At 38.0% G+C, this 13,250-nt stretch overlaps 1 protein-coding gene across 2 annotated transcripts; it reads left to right on the top strand.

The window, feature by feature from the left end:
• The first annotated feature begins 278 nt into the window (after positions 1-278).
• Positions 279-12,534, top strand: il12rb2l (interleukin 12 receptor, beta 2a, like). 2 transcript variants are annotated; one of them, XM_058372700.1, is made up of 15 exons: positions 279-622; positions 1,449-1,745; positions 3,896-4,025; positions 4,820-4,974; positions 5,104-5,246; positions 5,388-5,538; positions 6,733-6,809; positions 6,962-7,292; positions 8,909-9,094; positions 9,863-9,964; positions 10,186-10,323; positions 10,801-10,941; positions 11,179-11,248; positions 11,367-11,448; positions 11,614-12,534. In XM_058372700.1, exons 1-15 carry the CDS (start codon positions 547-549, stop codon positions 11,950-11,952), a joined length of 2,418 nt encoding a protein of 805 aa, XP_058228683.1. In that variant the 5' UTR covers positions 279-546; the 3' UTR covers positions 11,953-12,534. The 2 variants fall into 2 exon arrangements, with proteins under 2 accessions (XP_058228683.1, XP_058228689.1); XM_058372706.1 differs by lacking the exon at positions 1,449-1,745.
• The last annotated feature ends 716 nt before the right edge of the window (positions 12,535-13,250 follow it).

Raw genomic sequence — 13,250 nt, 5'->3', positions numbered from 1 at the left:
CTGTAAAAGGCGAAACCGTTGACGGAAATCCAAGCAGGTCTTTGGGACCGGAACACTTGGTTTGGTCCATGAGAAGGGTTTCACGTGCCACACGTAATCTTTACTAAGAGCACATGTCGCATGATTGCATTTTCTATCACTCTGAGTTGAACGCATACAAAATAAAAAAGTGCTACAAACGATGAAGAAATGTATACCGGTGGAAATGGATGCATATGATTTACATAATAGAGAGCCGAGAGTCCCCGGTACTGTGTTCACATGGTACAGTCCAAAGTAAGCGCGTGTAAACATGTGGAGTAGAGAAGAGAAGACGCTTGAGTTGAGCAGCGATGGGAGCTTGTTCCTGATCAACTTATATAAGAAAAGAAAAGTTTTCTTTCCTTATGTGTCGGATACAAGAAGAATGTAATTTCCAACAGAATGTGGTGCTAATAAGTATCTGGCGTGTTGGTTGAACTGTGTTGTGAAGTTAAAGTCTCAGAATGAGCTCAGGAGTAACAGAGTAACAGTAATGCTGCCTATGCGACTATTAAATTATGAGTGATGATGGCAGTATGGCATACCCGACCATTAATTTTACCTCTCCTTACACTACACATCACCTCGCTCATTCCTGAAGGTGAGTTTTTTTTGCTTTTTTTTTATTTATTCATATATAATTGATTTATATATATTAATAGAGCACACTGTGAGTAGCTGTGGTGTGGAGCCTGGGTGTTTCCCAGATTGCGTTATGCTGAGTGCATAAGTTGTCTCTGAAATGCTCCAGATATTACTAATCTTTCTTAATTTTACTACATCCTTTTACTACAAAAGTTCTCTTCGTAACATATTAATAATCATTATAGAAAGTCCTACATTTATTATTATTATTATTAAATTGCTCCATTATATTGATTTAGGTTTATGCCTGCATTTAGAATTTCTAATTTCTAATCTATTTTTATTTTTTATTTATTTATTTTTTCACAAATAAATATGACATTTTTTTCCCTTTATAATAATGGGATGCACAGTGTAAGAATGTAGATAAATGCATAGTGAAATATTTTTATTTATCACATTTATTCATGGGCGAAAATGTATGCTCCAAGAATAAAGAATTGGGTAATAAGGAAAGGTTAAAAAGGTTAAAACAGTCGATTTCCAGCCACGGTGGTAAATTACATGCTGAAAGCTTTATGCAAAGTGACACTCATTGTGCAAGTGTGTTTTCATGTATAAAAGATGTATTATAATACATATAACTGAAAGGTTAAGATAATTTGTTTTGCGGTTGCTGTGGTTTGGATCTAATGTAATTTGTACATGTATTACACATATATAACCATTGTGTGTGTTCGTGTGTGGTTTCCGTTGGTTCTTGACGTAATTTTATTGCTCATGTTCGTCAATTCGATTTTCATACTAAACACATCGCATTCCATCATTTGCTGCTCTTCCAGCCTCATTTGGAGCAGACGTCAAGTGCTGGTGGCGTAGGGTTTCGTCTAACGGCCCCAACGTGTCTATTGAGTGCCAAGCAAATCCTCAGGAATCTACGCTGGAGTGTAACTTGTGTCACCAGCATGTGCTTTCCTTTAACCCAGCAGCACACTTCTCACAGACTGGGTGCAGCCACATGAGTGCGAGCTTCAGTGCGCTTCTGGAGGTGCATGAAATGCAGAACACAAACTGCACATTGCTCTGTCCAGAAAACACTACAGGACAAACACCTTTGACCTGTATTGTACAAGAAGGCTGTGAGTATTGACACTGCTTTGTCTGGAAGAAACTGGAGCTATTTTTTAAAGCAGCATTGCGATAATGATTCATTACACTATAGTGTTGACTGAATATTTATCTGACTACTTTGTTTAAAGTCACGTGTACATCACAAATGTCTAGGAACAGGTTAGAGTTGAATCACACATCGTTTTCAGTTGGACTGAGTGTGAACAAACCGCACAATCTATATATCTTTTCATAAGTTGCTGTTTTGTCAGAATGTGTTGTTTACAGTTATTCCAAGTGGGACTCTAAAGAGTCATCTTATTTAATCAGGGATAAAATAGGGATAAAATAGAAACTTTCATTTACACTTTATCATTTTCTGTTTCAGTTCTTCTGTAAAGCTGCTCTGAGACATTGTCTGTTGTTAAAAGCGCTATACAAATAAATTGAACTGAATTGAAATCTAGACACAGTTGGAAAAATACTAAAACAGTAATGTCAAAATTCATTTTCACTTTGCATACATTCAAGTAACAGTATCATAGAATTGGTGTAATATTTACAACAAGCTGGATTAATCTGCATACTTACTAACAGGATGTTCTAACGTTATAAACAATATATAATTATTATTATTCATATTGGCTATATTTCATTTGTACAAGATGTCTTAAAGAAAATAATATTGTTTCCCATGCGGTCATATTATTTCACAGACATTTTATTGTCTTTAGGAAATGTTACTCTGCTATAGCACTCCTCTTCCTGTTGCTTTCATGACCAACACAACACTTGTTGTTCACACGTCTTATTAAGTGATGGCTCACGAGTAACGGGTCTTCGAATAAACATTCATTAAACTATGAAATCTAAAGGTTTATTCTACCTTGCAGCTGTCCGAATATTTCAAAGATGGCGTGTAAGAATCTATATACATACGACTCTCCTAATCAATGGTGGAAAAAATGTCGACTGACCGTTCAGATTAGCGAGAGCTAAAGTGTTAGCACCTTAGCTAGCATATAGCTATGTTACAGTTGATGAAACAATACAAATCTAAGAGGAAAGGAGGAGCCTAGAGGAACAGGAAATGATAGCATGCAAGGCTCATGCAGCCAATTGTTCACTTTAAGCTTTTGTACAGACAGAGATGCAAAATAGAAATAAAAAGAATTGCCCCAATTCCATTTAGAAGAATTTGAAGCATATTAATAAGTATTATTTGTATTATTATAGCTCATAGTGCCTTCCCGTCCCCAATGGCCTCTGTTTGCTACATGTGCCATAGTGGGCACTAGTCTTACTCTTGTAATGGAAACTAGCCTATAGTGTTAACTCAGTTTCTGATTTATCCCACTCCAAGACATCACACTTTATTTATATACTCTAAGATACCACAATTTATTTAATAGCAATATTTATGTGTAAAGCTGGGCCTTCACTGCATGACAGATTTAAACTCTCCGTTCTCATTCATTCTTTATCCTGGTCAGATGAAGAGAAATCTCTGGACATCTCTGCTAGAGTCAGACTATCAGACAGCAACAACTGGCAATGTATACTTCAGAATATGACAATAAAAAAGAGAGAGAGAAAATAACCATTTAAGTGTTATATGGAAGGATTGAAATTGATTGATCCTGGGTCCTTTGTTCAATTACTTTTGATTATACTTAACACAGCAACGGAAGGCAATGTCAGCAGTGTAAAGAGCATTTTTGTTTGGGTTTCAGTGTTATTTCTAAAGATTCTAAATATTGTATAGAATTCTCAGGCTATTGGTGAAAGTTGGATTAGAAGGCATGTGGTATGCGGGTAGACACAAGAACAGAACAGGAAATACTCTTATCACGGATGCAGAAAGTATAGTTGTCTGTCATAAAGGAAAGAAAGCCTCAGGTCATAGAGAAAACAGGACAGGATAAAGAAGAATACAAAGATTAGATTATAGATTTTCTGGAATGTGTTAGAAACATTAAAGGGCATCAGAGCGGGCTCAGAAGATTTATTCGGTAACAGTTGTTCAGTTGTCCTGGGAACTTGTATGTTGTGGTGGGCCTATACTTTTCACACACACCAAACTTCCTGTTTAGCTTGGTTATGCGCCCTTGCAGCATTACTGAACTTTCATCTGGGGTGAGATTTACAATCTTCACAGCATTTCTTATCTGTTTTTCAGATCCTCCTCCGTACTGCTTAGTTCCATTTCATGACGATAAGAGCAATATCCATTGTAACTGGACAGGGTCACTTAACCCTTTAGTCCCTACCAACTTCACCCTGCACTGGAGAGAATCTGCTGAAAATGGGTAAAACTCAGTCAGATGATCATGTTATTTCTTTTCCATGCCTTGTTTCAAACTATAAAGCTATTACAAGCCAACAAGGATATACAGTAGTATACAAATGAAAAATATTATATTATATTATAAAATATTAATAATAATATAAGAGTATTATCAAAAGAACCCCCTTTTCAGTAGATGCAAATGTGAATAGTCATCAAACCAGTGAGCTAGTGACCTGCCTGCAAAATGAGCTAGTTAGATTATCCTGCCAAACAGCTTTAAAATGATTTTTCCTATCATCATATGTCAGATTTTTAGTTTGGGGAGGGTTATAAGGCCATCTATATATATTTTAAATATTGTCTGATTATCAGCCTAGTTATTTAGGCTCTGATAACTAAAAACAGCGTTGAAAGAGGGTCAGATATAATAAGTAAAAAAAACCATGTAGGTAGGACAATGAGACTAATGGGGTGGAGAATAAAAGAGGAGGGGTGACTCCTGTAACACGTGACACCATGTGGCATCTTGTTAATTTTGAAAATGTATGCATGTTTTGTAGTAAAATATCTCTGTGTCAAGAATGTTAGAATTTCAAGGTAGTCCAAATATTTAGTTATTAAGATGACAGAAAATAAGTTAGACACACAATTTGTGACATGTGATATAAGAAATCCAAAGATAATTTTTTTTTAGTTTTAGATTTGCCAAGTAGACATGTTCCAGGATATTCAGAGGAAACCAAATCACTGTAGCTGTAGATCTTTCCATGTTGTGTGAGGATGTGTGTGTTAACAGTGTGTATTTTAATGCAGGTACAATGGCCATAAAGACGTAGGGGAGAGTGACAGTGGCATTATTCCACGTGCCGAATACCCAACTCATGAAAACATTAAAGTGTGGGTTTCTGCAGTAAACGCATTAGGAGAACTCAGTTCAGAAATCCTCGAAATCAACACACAAAGTATCAGTGAGTTCCTTACATACACTCACATCTCACACTTTCTTTTCACTTTCAAAACGTTTTGCAGTAACTTTTTACTTTTTAATTTATTGTCTTGGATTTATTGTCTTGTACTTTTATCTTGATCTTCAACAGTCCAGCCAGCCACTCCTATCATCATCACTCACAGTTCTGAACCCTTGGAGATTTTGTGGGATATGCCTGATGAAGCAGACCCCTTTGGAGATTGGCAGTGTAAGGTCCAGTACAAAAAGCAGTGTGACCAGGACTGGACAGAGGTGAGACAAATATGTGTTGTGAATAATTGAGGAGTGACACCTTATGTGACATCATATATTTGTGGCAGTATGTCATGATGCGTGTTTTATTGGAGTGTGTGTGTGTGTGTGTGTGTGTACATATGTTTGGTGGGAGTGTAGGTTGAAGACACTTACGAGGTGAGCTTTATACTGGAAGACGCTGTGCCATTCACCACATACAGATTCCGTGTTCGCTGTAGGCGTGCTTCTGACGAGAGTTCAGTGATGAGTGAGTGGAGCCCAGAGTACACTGCTGAAACCCCTGTGGCAGGTTAGTTATTAAAATCAAACAGCAACCAAAGAGAGGAAAAAGTTCTTCAGTAATATAGAAAGTTCTGGGTTGTGTCTTAAGATAGTTGGTATATTTAAGCCAGCTTTATTGATAAGGATTTGAGGTGGTACTTAGGACTTATAATGTGACATTCTTAAAGGTTCTTGATTTAAGGCCACTATGACCAAAGACAAGGCCTCCTGGTGGTCCAGCGGCAGGAACCCACGCTCTCATTGCCGCGGCCTGGGTTCGATTCCCGGGCAGGGCGCCAACCCAGCCACTGAAAATTTAACTGTCAGTGCCGGACCCAAGCCTGGATAAAGATGGGAGGGTTGCAACAGGAAGGGCATCTGTCCTGCCATTGTGCGGGACAAACGCTAGGATAAAAAAAAAATGACCAAAGACAATTGATGACAAAAATATGGGATTTTATAGCAGAACAGTTTGATAACTTGTGGCAGCAGAGACAATGTCTCCAAAATATCCAATCACAGTAATATCATGACTGGCATAAAAGCATAAAAAAGTGGGTGAGTTAGAGCTCCCAGGTGTGTTTATGGCTGTATGTGATCAAGAACCGCTGGTTGTATGTATGTAGAATTCATATACAATCATATATAGAATTATCTGGATCACAATTATGCACAATGAGCTCCATTATTTCAGTCACATTTGTATAGCACTCCTTGTCCAGCGTATGTGATGAGTAGCATTGTCGAATATTGGCAAGTTCATGCCATGTGTATTTCGTGCTTGCATCTTGGACTCTGTGACAAATAGACAACAGTTTGAACAGTTAGACAGTAAAGCTTGATCTCCACCCACAAACGTTCCTACTCAACACCAATTTCTAGGGTGCAAATTTCTATGTGGAAAGCAAAGACGTCTCATTACGAACCCTGCAGAATAATGACTCTAGCTACCTAATGCTATGATTAAGAAAATCATGATTACAATAAAATATTTGGATATAAGACAGTTGCAATCAAGACATACTGTAGATGCTCCAGTGTAATACTACAACTCTAACTTGGAGTAGGAAAAGAAGTGGGCTGAGATGACAGGTGGACACATTTTTAATACACTGTTCCTAGAAGAATAGTGCGATTAATAGAATTAGGTATTTACCGTATTCATTTAAAGTGATGTGCTTGGAAATAATTTGACATTACATTTTCCCAACCACGTCCTTAGCTCCAGTGGGAACGCTTGATGTTTGGAGTGACTGTGATTCTTCTTCATATGAATCCAGCTGCACCGTCTTGTGGAAGGTATACTTCTACACTGAGTATTATCAGAGCCGCGCAGCAGCATATCAGTACTCAATCACATATCAGCACACATGAATACTTTTGGTTAAAAAAAATTTCACTCTTTTGGTAACTCATCAGTTTATTCTGTCTTTTATGTCTCTCTTGTCTAGGAGATGCCCAAGCAGCAGGCAAGAGGCAACATCAACAACTACGTGCTGACCATGCAGCTGAGCAACGGCTCCGTGGTGAACATAAACGGATCAGTGCACACATCTGCAGAGATTTATACGCAATGTGAGCAGGGCACGATTAGAAAAGAGCCACTCAACTTGGCTTCAGCTGCTCAGCAGAGATATCTGAGGTGTCCTCAGGAGCAGGAGCAAAGCTGTTTTCATTACTGCCATCTCAGCATTCCAGTTAAGGAGGTGAAGTGCATTGGAGTGACCGTCAACACAGCAGGGGGCGAGTCAAGTCCAGCACTCGTGGCATTACCCAGAACTGGTGAGTTACTGAGTATTGAGGAAATAGGAGGATAATAGTGCTGTATGTTTAGCAGCCTTATTAAGTCATTAAAGCATTATCTTCCTCTGATTTTTTTATATAAAGTATGAGATTTCAAGTTAGCGAGTATGATTCTGTTAGCTGTGCTGTGCATTTAAAATCATCCTGTCATGCAACAGAGTCAAAGGCAGCTGCAAGTGCAAGTTATCAGTTTTATTTAAAGATACTGGCAAACATGTACAACATGAGCAAATCCATAATCCAAAAACCTAAGACAAGATCAAAACCCAGAACAGTCTTGGGAAGTCAGGTTATAACACACTGAGTGTTATTTTGCCACTGAAGAATTTGGCAAACTGGGGACAGTTGTAGCTCAGTGGTTATGACATTGGCCTACTGACTGGAAGGTTGTGTATTTAAGTCCCTGCCCTGCCTCTGTTGGGCCCTTGAGCAAGACCCTTAACCCTCATGTTCTCAGTTGTATATATGCGATAAAAGTCACTCCGATAAGGGTGTCTGCCAAATACGGGAAATATAAACTAAATGTCCATAGTCTATTTATTTAAGTGCAGGAGTCACTGGGAAACAGGCGTGCATGATAACAACTGAGGTGACCGTGGACGTGTTGTTTTGGATTGTAGTCCTTGGTGGCCCAGGTAGTAGGCTGCAATGTGTTCTGGGAAGTAGAGTTTCTAGGTAATTCTAGTGGTCACATGACACATCTGAAACCATGAAGATTTGAAGACAACATATTTTTCAGTTTGTTTGTTTTTTACTCTTGACTTGACGTTTCACGAAAACGTAAGATGCAAAAATACTCTCATTTCACCTACATAAAAAATCTTGATTAGGTAACCATGCAACTATGCAGTGCCTCAACCCCAACACATGCACCCCATGGATGTGGTAAATTAAATTGGATTACTAAATTCTCCAAACCCATGGATTACTCAGATTACTTTTTGATAATTGGAATGTGATAACACTAGTATGTAAGTTTTGATACTAATCACTTATAATGTGTCAAAACCACAGCAGTGATTTTTTTTAAATATCTTTGACCAGATACATTTCCTGAAAACACCCTTTATAAAGATTAGAGTGATTCAACAGACTGTTCTACTGTTTTTTTTTTCTATTTATATATATATATATATGTATATATATGTTTAAATGTGCTGTCATCATTTACCTTTGTCCAGTTTGTACTATAAGTAGTCATGGAATTTATTATTAAATCGATTGATATAAATAATTGAACACAGAGCACGGATGTTCAAAGGTTATCAGAGTCATTGTGGTGGGATGTGATAGTACAGTGGCTAAGTAGAAATCACGATTGCTTCCAGGAAAGGCGGTTTGATTTCCACCTCCACCCTGTATGTGTTTACATGTTTTTCCCCATCAGGGATTTCACTTAGATACTTTGGTTTCCTCCTCCAGCTGCGTTGTAGGCTGATTGGCATCTCTAAATTGTCTCTGTGGATAGGCTCCAGATCCCCTGTGTAGACATTGTGTGTACATAAAATGGACAGATGGATAGAAATACAGGAATGTGTATATGTTCAGAAAAACACTAATTGGAAATACTGATGGCATATATATTGTTTCTGTAGGTCTGGTGCAACCAGCTGGGACATTGGAGGTCAGAGGGAAGAGTCAGGAGCTAAATGTATCGTGGTCACCATTCTCTGACAGCATCCAGGAATATGTGGTACAGCATAAACCAGTAGGACTACCTCACACCCCATGCCTAAACTGGGTCAAGGTTCACAAAAACCAGACATTTGTTACACTCAGAGGTAGGTGTGTTGGTAGGCAATTTTCCATAATTCACAATTGTGCTTCTTACTATTGTGCACTCTCCAGCTTTCGCACTGGCAGGAAATGTGGCCTTTACACAAAGCCATTGCTTTTTTAGTGCACTGAACTAGTGCCAGGGACCGGGAGTACACCTTGCATTGTTGTCATTCTAAACCTCGCTTTTAACCCCGGGTAAAGGACTATTTCACACTTGTAATTTAGAAGTGGGGTTAGCACAGCTTTTTACCCGGTATTATGAAACCCTGCTCTCAAACTATACCATAACTCACATTATTCCTGTAGTTACTAAATAATGCATTGTAGAATAGTGCACTGTAGTGGAATAAATACGGTGATGTTTGCAGTGCTACTTAAGTCCCTGCTTTGGTCCTGAGCTTGGCTCAATGTCTGTGGAGTTTAGCATGTTCTCTCTGAGCTCCTACTGATTTCCATCCACTTCTCTAAAACATGCCGGTAAGTGGATTGGCTACACTAAATTGCCCCTAAGTATGAATGGGTTCATCGTGCTCTTAGACTAAAATCTTCTCACATTCAAAGTCAGTTTACAATTGAATTAAAAGCAGCAGCTAGGGAAAAAAAGGAAAGGAAAAATCTCTGAATGGTTTTGGAGACTTTAGACTTGTTGGTGTTTTTGTATTGCACATCACACAGATCTTGTTTTGATGATTGTTTCAGATATCAGAGTGATGATGTACTGTAGATGAGAGAGCTGATGCCTCACATGTAGCCTTTGTCTCCATCTTCAGGTCAATTTTCAGATTACACAGCTTACAACGTATCTCTGTTTGCTATTGTCAACAACGGCAGCTGTTTCATCAAGTCTGCCCTTGCCTACACTGTTGAAGGAGGTATATTTTAATTACTAATGCCACTTCACTCATATGTGGGAAAATAATGCATGCTAAATTTGTTGATTTGCATCAGACACTAGTAGACTTATTTACCTACTTGTGATTACACAACATTGAGCTTATAATTGCAGTTAAATATGCATGAAACATTGGCACATGATTTCAGAATTAGGCTGCACTGTAGTTGTCACATTACTTTGCTTTTTTTTTTTTTACAGTGCCTCCAAGTGTCACACATTTCCAAGCTATACCTACCTCACCATTTAGTGTAAACCTGAAATGGATAACCATTCCACTTAATATGAGCCGAGGACATATCATGCATTACCTTGTTGGCATCAGTAATGATGTAGTTGGTGAGTATTGAGACCCAGTGTTCCTCAGCAGAGGTAGACAAATCAGGAACAAACTATATTTTCATTCCTAGTTTCCTGGTGGTCATGACCAACTTCTTACTAACCTTCACAAAATAAAAAAAATTTCACTTATTGTGCTTAATTAAATACAACAACAATTGTTTACCCTCACCGAAACCTTTATTAGAACTGTCTGTAGACCTTCTCATTCATGCAATTCTCTAATCAGCCGAGCATTTTTGTGATGATTTAACATTGCTGTCTCATCTCATAGTAGTTTCTCATAGAGACATTGCCTGTCTAAGTGTGAAGATGTCCATGAAATATAGAAAATTCATGTAACCAACATACATTTTGGCTGATCTGCTTCTGAGAACGGTTCGATAGTATTTTCAGGTCTGGTGGCATTGGAACGAGTAATGATAGGCTCAGTTATTTTGAATCAGCAATAAAAGGTTTCTTCTGTCTTTTACACAGAGTACAAAGTGAACAGTGATCAGAGCAGTTTCCAGCTCTCTAAGCTGAAACCTGGTCAGCAGTATGAAGTGTGGATCAGCGCTAGGACTGTTGCTGGAGAGGGAAATAGGACATTTGCCTGTTTCACCACAGCTCCCTCTGGTAACTCTTTCCCCTTAACAGTTCCATTCAGAACTAATGTTCTAATTTTACTATAAATTGAAATTCTGCAGCTTTAATTTTAATTAGTTTTTCCCCCAGGAAATAGTCTGACTTTGGTTCTGTTCCAATAGCTTCTAAATAAGCATTAGTCCATCGTTTTTACCACTGTACTAATCTTATACTGTTGTAAATTCTGTGTAATGGATAGAGAATGATGTGATGGCTTTTGTTCTTCAGAAAACATTACCAAGATTGTGATGATAGTTGGGGTGTCTATCATCGTTCTGGTCATAATCATTGTCTTTGTGTGAGTATGAAATCTTTTTCTTGTACTATTTTAATATTGTAATAATGAATAACTGTGTAATGAGGTCCTGTGATGGCGTTGCAATGTCTGAACCCGATATCAACTTCCAATGTTAAAGGTGTTTAAAGTCCAAGATATCCAAATGGATCAACATTCCGGACCCCATCAACAGCAGCTCATTTAAACAGCTGAGCAATCAGGTCAGAGAGAGCATACGTATTATTCGCTAAGTTTACAATGTGCATCTATAACAGGTTGAATAATATTGTATGTAATTTGTAATGAAATAATAAGAATTTTGAAGAATGTGCCCATATTTGGGAGATTTTTTTTTTCTTGCTAAGATGTGTGTGTGTGTGTTACAGTTCTGGCAATCATGGCCTATTCCTTCAGCCCCCATCGAGTATGGTCTAACCATCTCTCAGGTGGAGGTAGTTCCTGAGCTGGAAATTCATCATGAACCTGAGGTGGAGCAGCCAGAGGAGCCCAGAGAACAAGACCAGAGCAGAGAAGAAGAGTTGCAAGGATACGGGGAGTTGGAGCGGGACAATTCCCTGCTACGTCGTCAGAAAGAATACAGCCAAATGATTGACAGCAGTGATGAGGACGGCAGATCATGCGAAGCAGAGGAGTGGAACGAGGATTGGAACGAGGAGCCATCTGGCTATGAGAAACATTTTATGCCCTGCGTTGTGGTTGGATGATTCTTCACTTGTGCCTGGAAGAGTTTATTATTATTATTATGGCCTGTCATAGCTTTTTTGCTGTATCCTTAAAATGTGTTTTGGATACACATTAATGTTGTCTTGAACATGCAAAATGTTTTGTGTCAAGCATCAGGATAACTGACTCGGGTACCATTAACGTGCCATTTCATATACAAAAGCTCATGCACTTCAATTGACTGTATGTGTTGGAAGAAGGTTTGCATAGACCTATGACTTGTAAAGATTTTGCACGTTTGTGAGATGCCGATGAATTGTTCAATATTGGATTAGGAGTGTTGTATGGACCTCTCTGTTACAAGATAGTGTGGAGATGTACAAGTAAATATTTAGCATAGTTTCTCATACTTGTTCTGCAGAGATTTGCAGCAAGTGACAGACTGAATCCTAATGCCTTTGAAAATGACTTCAGTATTTTCCATATGCAATTTGTGATTGTGAAGATTCACAAAAAAAAAAATTGAGTGTCATAATGTGTATTTTAAAGAGTTTTTATTTTCTCAATGTACAAATCCTTTTCATGAAAATATTTCTTGATATAATACTTGATGAAATATTCATAAAGATTTTTGTAATAAAAAATTACACGAATGTCAGGTTGGTTTACCACCCCTGTTTGCTGTCTTAAATGTTACAGCGTGCAAACATAGGTAACAAATTTAAGTAAAAAAAACTGCATTCAGTTAGATCTTGAATATTCAACAGAGGAATATTCAAACAGCACCAGATACACATACTGTAACAGTAGGACCTGAGCAACACCTAGGGCTTGACATATATATATATATCTCATATATATATCTATATGTGTCTCACTGAGATCTCAGCACAGACGAGAAACCACTAACTCACAGTTCACCCTGTGTGTGTGTGTGTGTATGTATATATATATATATATATATATATATATATATATATATATATATATATATATATATATATATATATATATTTAGACTTTTAAATTAAGATAAATAGTTTTTGCAACTTATTAGGGTAGTTTAATTAATTCAGCATATGACGTTATATAAAGATCTCCTGGTCTATAAAAATGGTTCAAAAATATAAAAACTCCATTACATTATGTCCTTTCGATGCTTCACAATAAATATTCTTCAGTAGGTTCTTGTATATGGAGCGCCCATCCCCACCCCCACCCCCACCCCCACGCGCTCGCGCAGCCTGCATTCCTGGCTGTAAAGCAGCTCGCTTCGCGCATGCGCAGTCCCTTTCCGTTAGTTGGTGGGGGAAGGGGGCGCTAGTGAAGCGCAATGGCC

Source organism: Hemibagrus wyckioides, linkage group LG02, assembly GCF_019097595.1.
Source record: "Hemibagrus wyckioides isolate EC202008001 linkage group LG02, SWU_Hwy_1.0, whole genome shotgun sequence".
NCBI classification, from domain to species: domain Eukaryota; kingdom Metazoa; phylum Chordata; class Actinopteri; order Siluriformes; family Bagridae; genus Hemibagrus; species Hemibagrus wyckioides.
The sequence above is the reverse complement of the archived record's forward strand: the minus strand, read 5'-3'. Positions and strand labels throughout refer to the sequence as shown.